This window comes from Sesamum indicum, linkage group LG3 (genome assembly GCF_026168435.1).
Source record: "Sesamum indicum cultivar Baizhima isolate 11 linkage group LG3, ASM2616843v1, whole genome shotgun sequence".
NCBI classification, from domain to species: domain Eukaryota; kingdom Viridiplantae; phylum Streptophyta; class Magnoliopsida; order Lamiales; family Pedaliaceae; genus Sesamum; species Sesamum indicum.
In genome coordinates, this window is record NC_142659.1 from 23,676,242 (window position 1) to 23,698,037 (window position 21,796).

Genomic DNA, 21,796 nt, shown 5'->3' on the forward strand with positions numbered 1-21,796 from the left:
CAAACACCACTTCTTTCTACTCATGACAGAGGTCTTAGTGTTTTTCTAGTGAACCAGTTTCAGTTTCCTACTTGATCCCCTGTTTTTTTTCCCTTTCCTTTTCTCTTACTCCTCTTGCTGCATCTTTCAGCAAAATGGATGATGCATTTCAAGAGACATCTAGGGGAATAATAGGTGAATTTGTCTTGATCCTGACATTTTAGTGTTTGTCCTATAAATTAATATGACCCTGTCAAACATATGAAATTGAAAATGGAGAATTTATTAATCCAATTGAAAGATTGTTTCTTTCTAGTATCTAGTTAACTGGAGATCGTAGAAAGAGTGACTGAGAATGTAGGAGCACGGAAATTTCTTGAGGACTTACATATTACTTGATTATGATTTGGAGTTTCAGTTAGACAATTTTTTTCAATTTTTTAAGTAGTTTTAGTTCCAGTATCATGTTTTTTATTATTAAAGAAATTTAATCTAAATTTCGGTTTTTTATATAACAGTCATATTTCCATTTGACAGAGTATTAAAAAAATACGTCTCATATTTGTTTAACTACATATATAGCTAGACATGGTAATGGGTTCGGGTGAATCGGGCCCCCACCCCATTCAAGTCCCATTAAATGGGTCTCGGGGTGGAATCGAGTTTAAATTTTGTAACCAACCCTACATTTAGACCCGAACAAAAATATTATTAATAATTAATTTATTTTTAAATTTTTGAATTTTAAGTTTTCAGTTTTTGATTCACTCACTTCACTTTTTTGAAAATTATGATTTGAAATTAAGTAGGGATGGTATTTGTATTTGAATGATTAATACTATATTTATTTATTGTTCACAGACTGTGTAACAAATATTTAGTTGTTATGACAATTACATTTAAAACATCAATCATAAAAAGTCACATTAATTGATCCAATTTAAAAATCCAAATTTTTTTATGGTTCATATGAATAATTTCACTTAATTTATTTAAGAAAATGTTTATTATTGTAGAACTTTATAAAAAATAATTTTAAACAATTAATTCGGTTAGGGTGGGGGTGGCGTAACAATTGGGGGAGGGGGGGTGGAGCGGGGCAGGGCGGGGCTGGCTTTTATTCATGGTAGGTCTGGGTGTAGGTTTTCTCAAATGAAGTTAGGCAGGTCTTTGGTCCACCACAAACCTCCCTCTTGCCAACCTTAATTCAGCTGATGCATTATGGTACAACGAAATCTGATCAACAGATACATGAAGTCAGCATGGTAAAATCGGCATATCATTCGGCTATTTCAAGGGTTGGCAACATTTTTTGTGTTATAGTAGAGAGCGTTGAAAGTGTTAGAAAAAAATGAACTAGAGGGGGTTTCAGTGTAATTACGCAAATAGATGGATGATTTGCCTAATTTGGCTATTTTTAGGAGCGTAAGTGCAATAATCCTTCCCTATTATCCTTGAATTAAAATATGTAATTCCATCAATAATTTTGTTTTATCTAGTTTAACATTAACAATCAGCTTGTGTCAAGTATTTCTCCCTCCCTTCTTCCCTGAGCATTTCTTTTTTACTGACTTGATATCTGTTCGTGTAACCTTGGCCTTTGTACTACAATGCAATTTATACTTGACTCTCATCCCAAACCTCAGTTTCACAAGTTCTCTTTTAATCATGTAATTCTTTTATAGGTGGCTCGTCCTACTGATTTTTAATTCCTTACACTTTTATAGTTGCGATGAGGTTAATGCTTGTAGAAGACTCATGGACAAGGTTGACCTTAAAGGTTACCAGGTACTTTTATGACGTACATTGTGCTTTTTTTCAAGAATTTGGCAAGTATTGTGTTTGGTAAGGTAGCTTGCAATTGAATTTGGTCCTTTTTATTTGAGCTTGGATTATCCGTGCTCATTCGAAATACAAGGATGAAATCATGGAGACAACATATATTAACTGATCATTTTGCATATTTCATTGTTAAGATGTTAATTTTCTCCTAATAAGTGTGGAATTACATCTTTGCATGATTTCTTACCATAATTAACTTTTATTACTCCTTTCATTGGCCTTAGCAAAAGCTTGAACCTTCTTTGAAGTAATTTTAATGCTTCTTCTTTTACTTGCCATATAAAAGTCAGGATCATTTGATTAGTTCATTATTCATTCGTGGGACACTTGTTTCAAGGTTGTCCTCGAATGCTAATTTTACTTAGAATGTCATAGTTGTACTTGTATCATGCACTAGAGAGAGGCACAAGATATAAATTTTGCTCATTGCATCTAGTTTTACAGATTGGCAGAACAAAAGTATTTCTTAGAGCTGGTCAGATGGCTGAACTAGATTCTCACCGAAGCCGCGTGCTTGGGAAATCTGCATGCAAAATACAGAGAAGAATTCGTTTTTATTTGGATCGCAAAAAGTTCATCTCATTACGCATGTCAGCTATACAAATTCAAGCTTTATGTAGAGGTATTAATTAGTATGTAATTATTTTACTTTTATTTCTTAGGAATAATTATATACGCACCCTTTGAGGTTTGAACATATTATAACAACAAAATAAATTCAATTTTCTAGAAAGTTACATTTACCCCCATTAGTCATGTTTTAGATTCTATTTTTGCTTGTCCATCTTGTCTTCAGAATGGTATTAGAAATGTACAATATGAATGTATACACTCAAAACCAAGAGAGTACATAGTAATATGCCTAACTTCAACTGTTGTCATGTAATTATTCCATTTTGTTATGTATGTACAAGTGTATGGAAATATTCCCAGTGGTAATAGTCATTCCTATAGAAAAATATCCATTTTGTTATGTATGTAAAAGAGCATGGGAAATATTCCAAGTGGTCATATTCATTGTAGTAAGTTCTATTAATTGTTGTTTCTTTGGACGTCAGGGCAAGATGCACGCCATATTTATGGGCATAGGAGGAGAACTGCTGCTGCTTTGATCATCCAGAAAGATGCACGCACTTTTTTTGCTAGGAAAGCTTATGCGCTTTTGTCCTCTTCTGCTATTCTTATTCAAGCGGGAATGAGGGGAGTGGCTGCTCGTAATGAACTTTGGTTAAGAAAGAAAACTAAATCAGCCATCCTCATCCAGGTAATTTCATGCGAAAAAAGTATAGCACTGACTAATAGTTATGCCTCTTTATTTTTGCCCACTTTTATGGATTTGTATAACCTTAACACATCTCTTAAATAAGCTTACCTTAATAACTTTTGGTCAAGAGGTATGTTATTAGATACAATGGGTTTGAAGACTTTTAATGAGAGAATTGAACTATACTTACAAGTGATTTATTGGGTACTCTTTTTGGATGTTTACTCTGGATTTAAGCGACCCGTTTCGGGTGTATACTTCGGATTCTTTTGTCCAGATTTGCTTTAATCTACTGCCAACAACTCTCCTAATATATGTTTGTAAAAAGTAGAGAACGAAAAATGAGATATGCATATTTAAATAGAAAAAACCACCTCAAATATATAGAAATAGAACAAATACCTACCAAATATAACTATACTACTAGATATATACAAACCATATCAGATCTATTAATATATATCTTCTAACACTCGTCAAGCTAGAGCATAAATATCAACCATGTCCAACTTGTTGAACAAGTTATTGAATTGTTTTGTCCCAAAAGCTTTAGTGGAAAGATCTGCGCTCTCTGCTCTCAAGGAGGTGTAAATGGAGTAAAAACTTTTTTACTCATGACAAAGTGACAATCAACTTCAATATATTTTGTTCTCTCATGAAACATCAGATTATTAGCTATGTGAATAGCCGCCTGATTGTCACATTACATTGGCACACGATCAGTTTATCTGAAACCCAATTCTCCAAGTAGATTTTTCAACCGTAGTATCTCACTAGCAGTGTGTGCCATGGCCCTGTATTCAGCTTTTGCACTAGATCGAGCAATTGAAGTTTGTTTGTTACTGCGCCAAGTCACTAAAATCCCCCCAAGATAGGTGCAGTACCCAAAGTAGACTTTCTATCATTGTTGGAACCAGCATAGTCAACATCAAAATAGGCTTCTTTAATGTGTCCATGTTGTCTCAATAACAATCCTTTAACGAGGGCTCCCTTAATATATTTAGAATCCGGAGAGCAGCCTCCCAATGAATATGTAGCGGACGTTAAAATCAGTGAGGTATATGTAATTTTTCAAGCAACGAGGAGGTATTTCTACCCTAAATGTAATTTACCTCCCTGTGATATTGAAAATGAGCAAAAAGAATTCCTATGAAAAAGAAATAGCAAGTTACTCCCTTATCAACAGTTTAGAGAAAGGAGTTTTTGGAATAATTACAATTTTAATCCTCATACATTGCCACTAGTCTATTTTCAGTCCCTAAACATATTGAAGTTGTATTTTAGTCATTCAACTTCTAAAATATCAATAGTTTAGCTCCTTAGGACTAATTAGTGACCACTTTGTTCTTTAAAAAAAAGAACATATAATCCAATTATGTATTCGTTATGATCATGATCAGGCCAACATGCTTCACACAGATTTTTATGTAAATTGTATTTATCCATTATTTATTGCTGAAGACATAGGAATTTATGTATTAAGAACTTGCTTTTTCATTGTTGTGTGGGAAAAGTTTTAACTAATGGATGGTCCATTTCCAGAGTCGATGTCGAGGGACATTGGCCTGTTGTGGTTATTTGAGATTGAAGAGAGCAGCAATAGCTGCTCAGTGTGCTTGGAGAGCAAAATTGGCTTGTAAAGAACTACGAATGCTTAAATCGGTGAGTGTTTCTTATCACCTTTACTTGCGTATAATGAACTGCTCAGGAAAGGAAGCGCGCAGTCCTTTGTTTAATAATGTTGCAGTTCAGTGACAATTTTCAAGTATAATGCTGTTTGTTTGTTAATAGTTCAAATTTTGAATTTGAAGTGTTGAAATGGTTTTTAAAGTAATCTAAGTCTTTGATTCAAACCATCAAACATTTGGGAAAAATGCAATTTATCCCTGCGATATGAAAAATGAGTAAAAAGATTCTATGAAAAAAAGTAGCAAATTACCCCTTGTATTTTGAAAGATAAAGAAAATTACTCCCTATCTAAAAATCATATATAGTGGGTAATTTGCTTTATTTTTCAAAACACAGGGGATAATTTACAATTCTTTTTTTATAGGGAATTTTTTGTTCATTTCACATATCACATGGTTAAATTGCATTTAACCCCACAAACGTTTGGTTACCAAGGGAAAGAAACAAGTAATGGAAAATGTTGACACTGTCCATTCTTTCTCAGGCTGCGAAGGAAACTGGAGCACTCCAAGAAGCCAAAAGCAAGCTCGAAAAGGAAGTTGAAGATTTAACTTGGCAACTGCAGTTGGAAAAACGAATGAGGGTAGTATATTTGTGTTTGCCTTGACAATAAGTTTTAGATGTGTAACATCGTGTTGCAAACAAGGAGCATGAGTGGCTACCCCAAAACCTCCTCTCTCTAACGAGGCTCCTTTTCAGGACAAAGCCGTGAGCCTTATAAAAAGCCATAGCGAAGAATCCCTCGGGCAATGGGGCACTGTTGAGTCGCAAGCCACATCATTTTGCGCCATCTGTGGGGTGAGGCCATGTGCCCCTCCCAAGCCCCTCGCCAAGGGGCCTAATGATGTAGGCAAGCGTTTTACATTGGTTGCAGAAGACGAGCATGAGTGGCTTATAAGCCTTGAGGCCTCTTTTCCCTAGCGAGGCGTCCGTGAGGCTCATACGAAGCCAAAACGGACAATACTTCGCGTAATGGGGCACCAATTAAATCGCTAGCCATGCCAACATGGAAATCTATAAATGGTTCATGCGTCTTTATATTATAATGCATGAAAGGGAGAGATAACAATCAATTCTGTCACTTTCCCTAATTGTTTGATCTCTTTCTCCAGGCTGACATTGAGGAAGTCAAAAATCAGGAAACAGCAAAGCTAGCATCAGCGTTGGAGAAAATGCAGGTGCAGTTTCAGGAAACTAAAGATCAGCTGATGAAGGAACTTGAAACTGCGAAGAAACTAGCTGGGCCAGCAACTTTTATACAGGATCTTCCTGTTATTAAAGATGAACTGGTTGATAAACTATCTGCTGAAAATGAAAAGCTGAAGGTGAGTTCATGAATCCAAGTCATATTTAATTCAGGTTTAAATGCAATTTATCCCGTATGATATGTGAAACGAGTAGCAAATTACTACATATGTTTTGAAAAATAAAGCATTTTACCCCTTATCAATGGTTTTGATAGGGGTATAATTTGCTTCATTTGATCGGAGTTCTTTTTGTTATCGCATCAGATGGTGGTAAATTGCCTTTTTTTTCCAATTTTATTTGTATCTTGGTAACATATTTATTTGCAAAATCTAATGAATAAGAGTAATTATGGTCCAGTCACTAGTAAGTTCTTTGGAAAAGAAAATCGATGAAACAGAGAAGAAGTATGAAGAAACCAGCAAGCTCAGCGAGGACAGGTTGAAGCAAGCTTTGGAGGCAGAGACGAAGATTATTCAATTGAAGACTACAGTGCAGAGGTGGTTATTTAGTAAATTTGTCATTCCCGTAACCATTTAAGAGGCCAATGAGCTCAATTGAAGGAATTATTCCTGTACATTTTCTTTTGTGTTTTAATTTCAAGGGATAATTATACTCCCCTTCCCTGAAGTTTGGTGTAATTATATATAGATTTTCTGTGATTTGAAAAATTATTTAGTATCCCTGAGGTTAAGTTGCTTGCATTTAACAAATAAGTCCTGTGTTAATCAAAATTTATCGAATTTCCTGATCTGAACAAAAAAGATCGGATAAAAATCCATAATTACCTCCGATTAACTTATTACTGATTTATTGCAAGTCATTAATCCTTTACGACCAAATTACCCATATGCATTTTCATGTTAATGCATGTGAGAAGGTATTTCTTCACGATTATAAGGGTAGTTTAGTCAGAAAAATTTGTGTGTGACTTGCAATAAGTCGGTAATAGGCCAATCGAAGGTAAATATCAATTTTTATTTAGTTTCTTTGTCAATATCAAGCAATTAAGTGAATTTTGACTAACGGAATAAAGCAAAGTTTAGGAGTACTAAATGTAACTTTCCAATTCACATGAAGTTTACGTGTAATTACATCAAACTTAAGGGGAGGAGTAGTAATCCCTAATTCCAATGAAGACTAATTTTATTTCCTTCAACCATGTGAAGTTGGTGAACTCGAAAGCTTTGATGCCTATGGTGTTTTCTTCTCTTACTTCTAATTTAGGCTCGAAGAGAAACTTTCAGATATTGAGATCGAGGATGAGATTCTTCACCGACAAGCTTTGAAGAATAGTCCTGCTGGGAAAATGTCTGGACATTTAGTTCAAACCATGCAGGTTAGGTTACAATCTTTGTCAAAGTTTTGAACTTTTTGTAGGTCTGATACGATATTGCTTTTTTGTTGCAGCCTGTGGAGAATGGTGATCATGTAAGTCAGCTCTACGACATGGCAATTTTGAAGTTACACACTGTTTTGTAACACATAAAAGTTGCATTGTCTATCAGCTTGATCATTTTTACTAGCTTGTTTATACAGGAACCCCAAAGTGCACAGCCCATTAAAAGATTTGGCATTGGATCTGATAGCAAGCTGAGGAGATCCAATACAGAGACGCAACGGGTACACTATTTCCATTAATCAACCTAGGAAACCAATGATTTTCATGCAAGCATGTTTTTATGCAAGTATTCAATGTGTGTAATATATTTGATATGTGACGTGAAACTGCTTGTTGTGCCCAAAAAGAAGAGGACACTAAAGAGCAGTGGAAACTTGACGTAGCTGTGGAAGTCCTTTAGCAGGGCCTATATTTCTAAGGTAATGTTGGCCGGCCGTGTGACCGAAGATGTTCTCCTGGTACTGGCTTGCTGAGTTTAAGCAAATAAAAATAATGTTGAGGAGGATTTTTTAGTAAATTTGCTTTAATCTTTCTTTTTAGATATAGATCCCTTTTAAGTCATAATCAGTGAAACAAAATGACTTCACTTTGTGTTGATCTTTTACAAATTGTATGAGTTCCACATAGTGAAAAAGATTGAAACTGCATTACTTGGTCTATTGTTAGGGAGTGTTGTAGATCGTCCATGATGACCATAGCCTTTAAATCTTGTAACCTTTTACTTGTTTATCCAGTATGTATTGTCAAGCTGAAAATCAGAAAAAGGTATTAAGTAATTTCATTGGTTTTTTCCCTTCAATTTTCAAATGAGGAACAAATAAAAAGTGGAAGACACAATAAATTGAATGAAAGCTAATGCTATCAAGTATTATCTCATCTGAGTTTTCCTGTATTTCATATAAATAGTTAGACAAATTTTTCACTTCTCTGCTTGTAGGTTAATAGATTTATTTTTCCCTTTTGCTGTTAATTCAGTCCATGAATAACAAAGTTTGTGGTGGTTCCAGGAGAATGTAGATGCTCTCATTAGATGCATAACGGAAGATCTTGGTTTTATTGAAGGAAAACCTGTTGCTGCATTTACCGTTTACAAATGCCTTGTCCACTGGAAATCCTTTGAAGCTGAAAAAACTAGTGTATTTGATCGTCTTATTCAGACAATCGGTTTTGCCATAGAGGTGCATTTTCCAAATATTTAAGTGAAGCTGTAACTTTCTGGTAGCAGTCTGCATTTCTCTGCTTCTGTGTTAGATTCGATTGTTTGGCCAAAGAGAAAGAAACACTGCTTGATACTGAATGGTGTTGTTCCTTGATGATTCACTTGTTTCTCTTCAGTTTCCGTTAGGATCAGATGATTAATATGTTCTTTTGTAATTATGCTTAGTGCTTCATTTGAGTGTTGGAACTCTAAAATTCTAGCTAAACAAAAGGGTCCAATTTTTCTGATGCAGCTGTTTGTATTGCTCCTATAACAATCTGAAAAGCTAGAAAGGCAATAGCCAGCTTTCACCAATTGATCCATTCCAATCTGTTATGTTGTACACCACTACGCTAGTCCAGCATCTTTGTTTTTCTAGTTCTCTCTTATTTACATTGATTTTCTGTATCACGTTGCAGGATGAGTCGAACAATAAGCATATGGCTTACTGGCTTTCCAACATATCTACACTACTCTTTTTACTTCAACAAACTATAAAAGCTACTGGTTCAACTCCTGGGAAACCTCCACAACCTACATCGTTTTTTGGAAGGATGGCCCGAGTATGAAGTTCTTATTTATTTCTGGCAAATGCCCATTAGTGGAGGAATATCATTGTCATATTCGTTGGTCTTAAGCACTTTCCTAGTAATTTCAATAACACAACAGAGTAACTATTTGATATTGATCTGTTTCCAGAATTTCCGATCTGCTTCTTCTGCCAACGTTTCTATAGGTGGACTGAGCGGAGTATGCCAGGTTGAGGCTAAGTATCCAGCTCTATTGTTCAAGCAACAATTAACTGCTTATGTTGAGAAGATTTACGGAATCATTCGTGATAATCTAAAGAAGGAACTTTCATCTCTCCTTTCTTTGTGCATCCAAGTAAGGTCTCGACAAGGTTTAGTCTTTGAGCTATTTGTTCGTTTGCTTGTCTTTTTACGGTGTACTTCACTGGACTCTCTTTTAAGCTTATCTTTTATTTTCATGCTTAACTGCTCCGGCAAATTGGATTTAGTGCTCTATATCGATTCTTATGTGAGTCTTTGTATTTACAGCTTCTAGTCTCCATTTTATATTCTTTGAGGCTTTTGAAAGTGAAAATGCATTAAAAAAAACTGGTTCTCACAATAGCTAATTTGTATTCCAAACAGGTAAAAGAGTATACCTGTAGATGAGCTTTTACTTATTTGTTTCCTTTTGTCAAAGAAGTGGCCTCCATCACATCTATGATTTGCTCTGTTATACTTGTCATATTCATTATTTCTTATGTAGAATATATAATACTCAGGCACCCAGAACACTCGGAGGAAACTCTTTGAAATCATCTGGCAGTTCTTTGGCTAACCATTGGCAGAACATCATTGAGAGCCTAAATAGGCATCTGAATATACTAAAAGACAATTTTGTACGTAAGAACAAACTCTATTTTTGTTTTATGAATCTTGTACTTCATCTAATAGAAATTGTTGTTTCAGGTTCCTCTGATCTTTGTACAGAAAACCTTCATGCAAATTTTCTCGTATATTAACATTCAGCTTTTCAACAGGTAGCTCACATACCTTTACCGTGGTCGTCGTTTTGGCATAAGCTGTCCGATTTTCTTATGCTTGTAACCTTATTTCATGTTTCCGTAGCCTCCTTCTCCATAGAGAGTGCTGCACATTTAGCAATGGGGAATACGTAAAAGCAGGGTTAGGTGAATTAGAACTTTGGTGCGTAAATGCACGAGAGGTATACTATCATCGTAGCTACTGAAATTATTACTGAAAGCCATTATATTCATAGCACAAGTGGTAGAGGTTTATTCTTTGCTGGTATCATGGTTACTTATTGCTTGATTAGTCATTTGCCAAATGTAGATTGAGCAATTAGTTATCTCGTACAGTATGCAGGTTCATCAAGAAATGAACTAAAACATGTACAACAAGCTGTAGGATTTCTGGTATGTTATGTTGTCCTTCCCTATACAAACTATTTCTAATACACTTCACCAATTATGCAATCCCTGTATAAAGTTTATTAAATTGCTGTACAAATTCAAGAAAAATGAGCTTTTACATGTATTTTAGTTTAAATGTCAGTATCCCGGAAATACAATGCGTTTAGATATAGAATTAGTGTTATTGCATTATGAATGCAGCATTGTTGGTATTACATGCATTTCAGTATATATTTTAGACCGATATCAAACCAATTGTGCAGGTCATACACCAAAAGTTACGAATTACTTATGAGGACCTCACCACCGACTTGTGCCCAGTAAGTTTGTCCTTTTCTTTTTCGTTCGCTCTCGCTTATTTCAATTTTAGTTTTCTTTCTTCATTTTTCACATTTGCCAAGTGCAATCATCATATTGCCTTTTCTATTTTCTTTAGTATAAAAAAGTGCCAATGTATATTTCATCAACACAAAAGATACAATTCGCAGACACTAGTTGGTTCAAATGATTAGGATGGACCACTTCCAGTTGGATGGTTGTGGGTTCTATTCCCTCTACCGACATAAGGGCTTTGTTGGTGGCTAACTTGTAAGTAGTACTCATGTTAGCCGACCTATGGTTTTCAGGTTATGCCCTAGCCCATGAGGGTAATCAGTGAAGCCACCAAAACTTTTTTGTGCCGAAAAAAACAGTAAAATAAAAATAAACACAGTTCAAGAATTAGTTTTACCTCCCTTATTACATATAGAGATATCTCACTTGGACTTAAATGGAATCCACTTCGAATAAAGTACTTGCGAGTTTTGCTACTCCATACAAGAGTGCGCTTGTTTTAAGCAATAGAAAGCCTCACAGAAATCATTCACCAGCTTTACTGTCTTGCATAATGTAGCTTTGTGGTTATGCTATATAAACTTTTCTTACAACTCTTCATTTAGAAAAGTTAAGTTGATATCAAGTTGATAGACTGCCAACTCATCTTGCACAGAGACAGCAAGTAACTTTGCAAATTGTTGCTTACATGACTTGTATAAACTAATTTTAGTTCAACCATGTCCTTCTATTGAGGAAGATCAACTAGCTGACGGTTATCCCTTTACCTTTATTGCGTCTTTAAAATTCTATGATTCGCAAGAGAGTGCAACATTTGATAACCTATAAATTCTTTCTAATGAATGCAACTTTCCTATTGGGGATTCAGAATTAGAATCCAATCAAATTCTAGTTTGAGCTTCATTTTGGATCGACTGAAGAACTTGAATATTGATTTTCTCCTTCATAAGATTTGATTAGATTTATCTCTAGCTATTTTTGTTTTCGCAATCCCAAACTTCATTTCATGAAAGTGCATATCTAAAATCAAGTTTCATCAATTTATTGCTTTTGGGGTCAAAGAGGCAGTATACATTTGTTCGTTGCTATAGTGAAAATATAGTTGTGACATTTTCTTTATCATTGTTACTTCAGTGTTGGGCTGTGTAGAATAAGATGTAAAGGGATTTTCGTGTGTATTTTGTATTCAATCTATACACTTATTTATACATACAAAGAGAACTTAAACTAGGAAATAGAATCAGTCAAATCCCTACAATCCTAACTAAAACCCTTCCTAATATACATATGCAATCTCCTAGTAATACTTTCCTTTTCATCAATGCCCCCTCCCAAGTTGGAGCTAGATATTAATCAGGCCCAACTTGTTATACAGATAATCAATCCGAGTCCCGATTATAACCTTTTGAAAAAGATCTCTTAGTTGATCTAGTGTCGTCATGTAGCTTATAGAGACCCAATTTTTGCTGAACGTTTGCTCGAACAAAATGACAATCAATCATGATACGTTTGGTCCTCCCAAAGGCAATGTGAAGAGTAGCTTGATTATCTCACCAGAAGTTTGTTGGTATTGAAATTTTAAGCCCAACTTCAGTTAGGAACTGATATATGTTTTGCATAAAGACTATGTCATGGCTCTGTACCCTGCTTTTGCACTAGATTGGGAAACCACATTCTACTTCTTACTTCTCCATGAGATCAAGTTACCTCCAATAAAGGAACAGTAACCTAGCTTCTATCAATCCTAGAACCTGCGCAGTCCACATTTGAGAAGACCACATGATTCGCTCTAGTGTAGTCCAGTGATGAATTGTTGGGAGGACATGAATTAGTTCAGAACACTAACCGAATATGCAATGTCAGGGCGAGTCTGTTAAATAATTTAAATTTTCAGCCAGCACCCTATACCTCTCAGGTTCTTCAAAAAGTTCCAATCTAATGTTCTCTTGTAAGCTATTACAGATTAGGAGACATTGGAATACTGAGTTTAACTCCGAATTTTCCAATTTCAGCCAACACATCAAGGACATATTTTCTCCAAGATAGAACAATGACCTTCTTGCTTCTTGCCACATTTTTGAACTCCTGAAGAGTATTTAAGTACTCCTAAATCTTTAGTGTAAAATTAACTGTACAGGAAGGTCTTCGGAGATGAAATTGGCATTGTGTCATTACACCCAATGATAATGTTATCAACATGCACTACAAGAAGGATGATTCCAGACACAGATAGTTTACAGAAAACAGAGTGGTCGGATATGCTTTTGCTTAAACCAAAGTTTTCAATAGCCTGATTGAATTTTCCAAATGTTTTAGGACATTTTAGGACATCTAAATATGGCAGACTCTCCCAAACTCCTCCTGAGCAACAAACCCAGGTGGTTGCTCCGTACATCGCTCCTCTTGTATATCACCATGAAGGAAGGCAATTTTATGTCTAACTAATACAAGGGCCAAATCTTAGTGACTACAACAAAATGAATATGTGAACAAAATTGTTGGAGTAATCCACGCCATAGGTATGAGCATAGCCTTGAGCAACAAGGTGCCCTTTAAGCCAATCAACATATCCATCCAAATTGAATTCAACAGTGTGTACCCACTTGCACCCGACAGCCTTTTCCCTTGCACGCAACTAAACTAACATCCGTATTATTAGCATTCAAAGCATTATCTCCTGTTTATCATAGTTGTACACTGACCAAGATGGGATAAGATCTCATGAATAGTTTTTTAGGTAGGTAGCAACAGAGTCCAGGAAGGGAACAAAAACATGTCATGAGGATGGCAAATGATCATATGAAACAAATGAGGAAATAGAGTGAGGAAACTGTACTTGACCTATGCGCAAAGCAATTGGAATGTCAAGATCACTCATCATAGAACTTTTGTTTTCACAACGAAGAATGAACTAGCACTGAACCTGTATTAGAAGGAACCTTTTGTCTGGAATAGAAATGGTGGATGGGAAGTTGAGGTGGTGTCTAGGAATCAGCTATACTAGTTGACTAATAAGTGACATTGTAAGTCAACAAATCGCCATCCCCCCCTTCTTCTTGGAAGAGTTGGTAGGCATTGTAGGAAAGAAAGGAACATGTTGCAGAAAAGTAACATCTGCTGAAACAAGATACTTACTAAGAGTTGGACAGTAGCAACAATACCTTCTTTTGCAGGTGAGAGTAACCTAGGAAGACACGCTTAACAGACCTAGGATCTCCTGAGGACGAACACCAATTTGTATACACATGAGAGGTTTGGTGAAGTATTCCATGCTTGATCGTGTAAGTCCGGAAGGTTTTTTACAAATACTCTTTAGCATTATCATTTCATAATATTTGAATAAAAGTATGAAACTGCTTTTGAACCTCAATAACAAAGACAGAAAAATAACAAAACAATTCAAAATGACTTTTCATTAAGTAAACCCAAGTTACTGGAGCAAAATCATCGACAAAGGTCACAAAAATACCGAAACCTAGCTTTCGACAAAACAGGACATGGTTCTGTGCGAAAACATGAGCTTTTTGTTAGGTTAGCTATTTAGGATGTTCGAATGCCTACAATTAGATTGTTTGTTCGTTGTAATTAGGCTAGTAGTTAGGATCCCACAGAATCATGTGCTTTGATTTTTATTTCATATTTATTTAAGGAAACTTGTATATTGTGACTCTCCTGTACATTTGAAACTTCAATTCGGTATAGAAAATATTCTTTCAATTTCTAACATTGTATCTGAGTTGTAAGGCTTTCAATCCCTAGAAGAAGAAAAAAATTGACCAATTTCCTCGCCTCCATTGCATACAATTATGTGATTCCGACCGGCCTTTATAGTTGGTTTTTTTCTTTAAGGCATTTAGCCTTAATTGTCTAGAGATTTCTTTTCTTCCATGGAGATACTGAAGGTAGTAGAAACAACCACTATAACATCTTGGTGAGTTGCATGATATCTTGGTTGCAATTTGTAGCATGGATAAACCTTCAGGTATCTCTTCTTTGACATATGAGGTGAGTTTCCATTCTCTGTTTGATTAAATGTCTCTGAAACCACCTTTGTGAACTCCTAGATTATGTATTATGGATTTAGGAGCTACTAACCATATGACCAACTCACCGAACCATCTGATAACATATTCCCCATGTCCAAACAGTAGAAAAAGAAATAGCCACAGCTTATGTTCATTGACCACCATATATAAATTGTGTCTTTATTGGTTACTCTTCAACTCGAAAAGGGTATAAGTGTTATCGCCCTCCATCAAGGCAGTTTTATGTCTCAATGGATGTCATTTTCGATAATCATGAATCTTATTTCACCACTCCTCGTTTTCAAGGAGAAAATATAAAAATTGGACTGAAGGAAAAAGTGGACCTTGGGGACTTTTTTCGTACTTGATTTTCCATATTCTTCTAAGCCTCTACATGAGGCTAATTAGGCGTCTACATATGAACATATGGTTGTGTGAACCTAAACCTCAAAATCAACAAGAGGAGACATTGGTATTAGAAAGGGACCATAGAATGTACCAACCTGCCTTTGAGAATGTGAGATTTGGCAAGGTGTATTCAAGGAAAAAGATGGTCTATCCTGAATTTGTGTAAGTCCAAGACTTCGACCTGAATTTTGAGAATGAGGTAACATTCCTGAACTCTTTACATAGCAAAATTAGATCTCATTTGGACATTGATGATCAAGATCTTCACATTGCTATTAGAAAGGGACTATAGAATGTACCAAACAACCACTATTCCCTCTTGGTCATTTCCTTTCTTTAGAAAATCTTCAGCATCTCGTAAAGCCTTCCGTGTTGACCTAAACAACATTCCTATTCCTAAAACATTATTTGAGACTTTAACCAATAGAAAATGGAAACAAGCTATGAGGTGGAAATGGAAGTATTTAAAAAAATTTAAAACAGGGGAGTTAGTGAAGCTACTAGTTGGAAGAAAGCTATAGGTTGTAAATGGATTTACATTGTGAAGTATAGGGCAAATGGCTTGAAAGGTATAAGGTAAGATTGGTGGGCAAACGCTATACCCAAACTTATAGAATTGACTACCTAGAGACTTTTGCTTTTGTAGCAAAGATGAACACTGTAAGAGTTGTATCTTTGGTAGCTAACTATAGTTGGTAATTGTAGCAATTTGATATCAAGGATTTGTATTTGCACAGAGAACCAGATGAAAAAAAAATCTACATGGAAGTGCTACTAGGTTTTAGAAACGATGTAGCTCTTCAGACTGTTTGCAAGTTAAAAAGGCCTTGTATGGATTGAAACAATCACCAAGGGCAAGGTTTGGGAGATTTGCAAGAGTATGATAGCTATTAGATATCTACAAAGCCAAGGGGGACATATGTTCATCAAACAATCACCTTTAGGGTCAGTGATGATACTTCTAATATATGTTGATGACAAAATACTGATAGGGAAAAGATAAATTTTTTAAATCAATGTTTGACTAAGGAGTTCAAGATCAAGAGTTAGGAAGGTTGAATTATTTTCTTGGCGTTGAAGTAGCTCACTCAAAGCATAGTACTTTGTCTCCCAATAAAAGTATGCTGTTGATCTTCTGTAAGAAATAGGCAAGACAACTTGCGAACCGTTATGTACTCTAATAGACCCAAACATTAAACTTGGGAAGGCAGGGAGGACGTTGCAGTAGATAGGGAAATGTATCAGCAGCTTGTAGGGAGGCTCGTTTTATCGGTCTCTCTCTCACCACACACCATATGCAATGAGTATGATAAGTCAGTTCATGCATAGCCCAAAAGAAAGTTATTTGCAGATAGCTCAAGCACTGCACTATCTCAAAGGAACACCGGGAAAAGGTACTCTTTTTAAGAGAAATGGAGATCTAGCACTTAAAACATATATACCAATGTTGATCATGCAGAATCAACTTGTTGGGAATCATGAATTGATTCTCCAAATAATTGTAAAATCACAACGAAATCTTAGTGATTCTTGTCATATCTATATGATTTAATTTTGGAGATATTTCCTTATTTTTATGTTATACGCATATGTAATTCACCTATATAAATAGGTGGATGTTATATCATCAAACTAAGAGAGATTGATATGATTTAGTCCTTTGGGCATTTGTCTCATGTGGACGTCGGTCATATGACTGAATCACGTAAATGTTCGTCTTCTGTTTCTCACTTCACTTATCTAAAACTCTGACATGGTATCAGAGCGAGTTTCTCAAAAAACTAAAAAAAAAAGGAAAGAAAGAAAGAACAAAGTGAGAGCCTGTTGAATCCCTACACTCCGCTGCTGCCCTACCTGCGTTCTACCTTATGAAACCCTAGAGCGTCGCCGTTTGAAACCCTAATTTGTCTTACACCTAATTTGTGTGCGTGTCTAATCGACCTTGCTTCTATAGGCTAAGTGTGTTTTGCCCCTAAAACTGGCTTTCTGACATGATATCTCTATTTATGCTACTGTGGATGTGTATACATGGCATGATGATGCCTTGACATCCGGTGACCTCCCCTGGCATCACACTGAAAGAAAAGTTTTGACTTCTGTTGTCCAAGTTGACATTACGATCAAGATCTCCATATCCAAGTTGAGGGGGAGTGTTGAGAATCATGAATTGATTTTCCAAATAACTGAAAAATCACAAGAGAATCACAACAAAAATCTTAGTGATTCTTGTGATATCTATATGATTTGATTTTAGAGATAGTTCCTTATTTTTATGTTATACACATATGTAATTCACATATATAAATAGGTGGAGGTTATATCTCAAACTAAAAGAGAATAATATGATTTAGTCCTTTAGGCATTTATCTCGTGGATGTAGGTCATATGAACGAACCATGTAAATGTTCGTCGTTTGTTTCTCTCTTCACATATCTAAAACTCTGACACAGCTGTTTATAGGAGTTCAATCTCGGGATATTGTACCATTTTTGGTGGAACCTTGTGACATTGAGAAGTAAAATGTGGTAGCACGATCTAGTGCCGAGGTAGAATTTCAAGCAATGGCTTAAGGAGTGTGTCAACTACTTTGGTTGAAGATTATTCTAGAAGATTTAAAGATTAACTGGGATGGCCCAATGAAACATTATTGTGATAACAAATATATGATTACTATAGCTCATAACACAGTGCAAAATGATTGAATAAAACACATTGAAGTTGATAGGCACTTAATAAAAGTAAAATTAGAGAGGTTTAATTTGCAGACCGTATGTGGCTACAAAGAACTTGTTGATGTACTTACCAAGGGGTTAAGTAGTTCAACTTTTGAGCATATTGTGTCCAATCTTGGAATGCTTATTCCCCAGCTTGTGGGGAAATGGGAAAACATGAGTATCTTTTAAGTTAGCTATTTTTTGGATGTTTGTATCCCTAGAATTAGGTTGATTGTGTTCTTAGGATATTCTGTATTGTTGTAATTAGGCTGGTAGTTAGGATATCCTACAATTATGGAATTTGATATTTGTTTTCTTTTTATTGTCAAGAAAACTTGTATGTAATTGACCCTCCTGTACAATTGAAAATTCAATTCAATATAGTAATATTCTTTCAATTTCTAAAAGTCCTCAAACATCTAGGTGAACTAATTCAAGAGGAAAACTAGTCACGATGGGCTAACCCAACCCAGTGCCGGATAATAAAAAAATGAGCTAGTTCGATCCAGGCCCGCATGGGATCGAAATACTTGGGACCAGCCCAACCCAATGGCCCAAGACCACCTATTTCTGGACCGAGCTTAGGCCGAGCCTGTTGGGCCTTTTTTTTTAAGTATATATTCTTAACTATTATTTTTTAATATATATATTTTCATGTGATTTAATTTCTTATTTATTTATTACAAAAGACAATTATAAATTTAATTGTTTATAAGAAACCTCAATATTATAAAATATATATATATATATATTTAAACGAACACATTTGAGTTTGATGTGGGCCTAGTCTGGGCTTGGTTTGCGCCTCAACCGGGTCGTCCATGGGTTGGACCTAAGTTTAAAAATAGATCCAGTTAGGGCCCATTTAGAGGCCTAAGACCACCCTAAGACCGATCATGAATAATAGTGGGCCGGGCAAAATGAGAACCCATGAGCTCTACAAATGTCAATGTGAACTAATCTTTTGATTCATCCATTACAACAATTTCAAATTTTTTTGACATGTTTTACAAAATTTTTGCTACAATTCATTTTTTTTTAATGGTATCTGCATAACATATGATATTTTAGCAGCTTGTGATAGTATTCAGATGTTTTTACTATCTTTATGGATGAGTTATCAAAATTTCTTCATTATGATTCAAGTCAATGGATTCAGATGTTGGAACTTCAATTTAAAGATATCTCATGCATTTTTCTAATTTTCTCCACCCATAATGTTTTAGAATATAGATCGATTTACCTCTTATTCCTTCATCAATAGGATTTTAAATCTTCCCTTATGTTCTCATTGTATTTCTTCTGCTCTGTATGAGACAAATCAGCCTAAATTTCACCCTAAAAGCCTTCATTTACAATTTTCCAAAGATCTTGAGAAATAAGAGAGTTTTCAAAATTGACTTGACTCAACTCGTAGAGATGTATTTTTGTGTTTAAATATTATTGTTTAATTTGTGATCTAATTTAATATTTCCGTTCTTATCCAACTAATGATGCATCTTTCCCTGCATAAGATTTTGAGGAGTTTCATTTGTGCAATATAATGTGTGTCCACAGATACTAAGCACTCAACAGCTTTATAAAATTTGTAATCTTTATTGGGACGACGACTACAACACACGAAGTGTATCTCCAGATGTAAGTTTTCGTCTTTCCTTTTCTTTCTCTAGTTTATATTATACTTACCATTGACGCTGTTGAGGCTTCTTGAATTCAGATTTCTTATTTGGGTCTTAATAGGTTATTTCGAGCATGAAGACACTTATGAAAGAGGACTCGGGTCATGCTGATAGTAATTCATTTTTGTTGGATGACAATTCAAGGTAATAAGATGTAATGTCTATTTGCTCTTTACGAAATTGAAATTCAACTTCCAGTATTAATAATCTTTTTCTTTTACACTGCATGCAGCATCCCCTTCTCAGTTGATGATATTAGCCGTTCTCTCCAGCACGCAGATTTCACGCGTGTAAAACCTCCAGCTGAACTTCTTTTAACTCCAGGCTTTGAATTTTTACAGGGATAAGGCTGTGTTTCTTCAGCTTTGTCCAATGATTTTTCAGATGCCAACTTATGCTTTAGGTTTAGGAAATCTTTGATATCCTGCTGATGCCATGATGTACATCCAATTCCCTGATCATTTTTCTACTTATGTTTCGTCTTAATACCTCATCAATACCCCGAATGTAGAATTGCTTAGTTAGATTTGTAAAAAAAATCATAGGTTTTTCATGTAGAAGGGGCAGAGATGAAGTTTTTCCAGTAGCTAATCGGTTTCGATACATATTGGATTAAACACTGGCAGCATTATCTGCAGCAGCTACAGACGAAAATGGCCTTTGGCAAGCAGCTGTCGTTGCCTCCCAGGTTTACATTGTATAAACAAAAACGTGTTTGTTATCAAAAGTTCTCATTGTCTATCTCCGGCTGAAAAACTCAGATTGCTGAGTATTCACTAATTTCATGTTCATCATTTCTGAAATATAATGTTGTTCCTATATATGGTGTTGTTCATCATATGCCTCTCTCAAGCTCAGACTGTCAACTTTCACTTCAGATCCTAAGAATGCCTTATTCTGGCAATTTCATACTCTTTAGTCGACATGAAACTATTACTTATGTTGATTTAATATCAGAACTACAACAGCTTGGTCCGAAGTTTGTGAAAATGTGGTTTGTGGTCCGCCTCATTTCTTTTAGCCCTTTAGACGTCATCCAGTTTGTGGCGTTTGTGAACAGCAGGCGAGCGATGAGTCTAGACTTCTCTGCTGCGATCAATTCCCCACATCAGGAGGGTTAATTGAGGGCTTCCATCACGAGGTATATTGGGATACCCTTAATTCTCAAATGTTGAGTATGTACAAACTAATCACAGAGCAAGTATATCACATTTGCTATGTGATTGGTCATTTTTTTTTAATTGTACAATATCAATCACACGACAAGTATATTGCACTCACCATATGATTGACTTAGGTTCAGTCGAGCCGGCTCGGGCTAGAATTTTCGGTAGTTCCCTAGTATTCTAGTCCATTTTATTCTTTATGGCTGGAGCACACGAACAATTTTCATGCCTTGGATTCAAGTTCAAAAGGGAATGAGCTTGATTGGTATTATACAGTTTGGGGAAAGTGACTGTTTATATTTCTCTTGTCATGCGGATGATGCACACACATAATGCGCCTCTACCATTGTGAGAGAAATGAGTCAAACATGAATTAAGCTTCAACAATTTGATTCGACACATTTAATTGTTTTTAGTGATAAGTCGAGCTTGAAGGAGTTTTAAGCATTTCGTAAAGGGAAAATATTTTCAAGCTTGATTGGTATGTGCACCAAGAAAATTCAAATGAGCATTTTGGTACAACCTTGAGTCAAAATTTAATTTCATCAAGTATGGGTTAATTACAACATACCCCCTCTCAAAATGAAAAGTTGCACTTTTCTCAAAAAACAGTTCTGAAATTATATTTACACCCTTACAAAAAATTCTGACCCACTTCTATTAGGAATTGGATGAAAAATATTGAAATTTGCAAAAAAATGTCTAAGTATATTCTTGTACTTAAAAGCAATAAATATAATATATACATATATAGAGTGAGGTTAACATTATTACATTTTTTTTTAAGTATAAAATTATTACATGGCAATGTTGAAAGACGGACAAAATTAAAAATTTATATAATTTTTTTAGCTAATGTAAGCATTTTTCATCCAAATCCTAACGAAAGGAGGACAAGTGTAAACAGTGA

The 21,796-nt window shown here is 35.3% G+C and overlaps 1 protein-coding gene across 3 annotated transcripts in view; it reads left to right on the top strand.

The window, feature by feature from the left end:
- The window catches only part of LOC105158628 (myosin-8), a 31,438-nt gene extending 10,977 nt beyond the window's left edge, over positions 1-20,461 (top strand). For 2 of the 3 annotated variants that reach the window (XM_088878191.1, XM_020692304.2), the window contains 21 exons: positions 1,665-1,767; positions 2,266-2,443; positions 2,880-3,085; positions 4,628-4,747; positions 5,259-5,357; positions 5,887-6,099; positions 6,380-6,519; positions 7,247-7,358; positions 7,430-7,450; positions 7,559-7,642; positions 8,429-8,599; positions 9,039-9,182; positions 9,319-9,504; positions 9,911-10,027; positions 10,098-10,168; positions 10,257-10,353; positions 10,508-10,564; positions 10,825-10,881; positions 19,599-19,679; positions 19,782-19,864; positions 19,953-20,461. In XM_088878191.1, the coding sequence (XP_088734317.1) occupies positions 1,665-1,767; positions 2,266-2,443; positions 2,880-3,085; positions 4,628-4,747; positions 5,259-5,357; positions 5,887-6,099; positions 6,380-6,519; positions 7,247-7,358; positions 7,430-7,450; positions 7,559-7,642; positions 8,429-8,599; positions 9,039-9,182; positions 9,319-9,504; positions 9,911-10,027; positions 10,098-10,168; positions 10,257-10,353; positions 10,508-10,564; positions 10,825-10,881; positions 19,599-19,679; positions 19,782-19,864; positions 19,953-20,067 (2,455 nt within the window). In that variant the 3' untranslated portion in view covers positions 20,068-20,461. The remainder of the gene's footprint in view (positions 1-1,664; positions 1,768-2,265; positions 2,444-2,879; positions 3,086-4,627; positions 4,748-5,258; positions 5,358-5,886; positions 6,100-6,379; positions 6,520-7,246; positions 7,359-7,429; positions 7,451-7,558; positions 7,643-8,428; positions 8,600-9,038; positions 9,183-9,318; positions 9,505-9,910; positions 10,028-10,097; positions 10,169-10,256; positions 10,354-10,507; positions 10,565-10,824; positions 10,882-19,598; positions 19,680-19,781; positions 19,865-19,952) is intronic. The other variant, XM_088878192.1, reaches the window with a different exon arrangement.
- Positions 20,462-21,796: the final 1,335 nt, after the last annotated feature.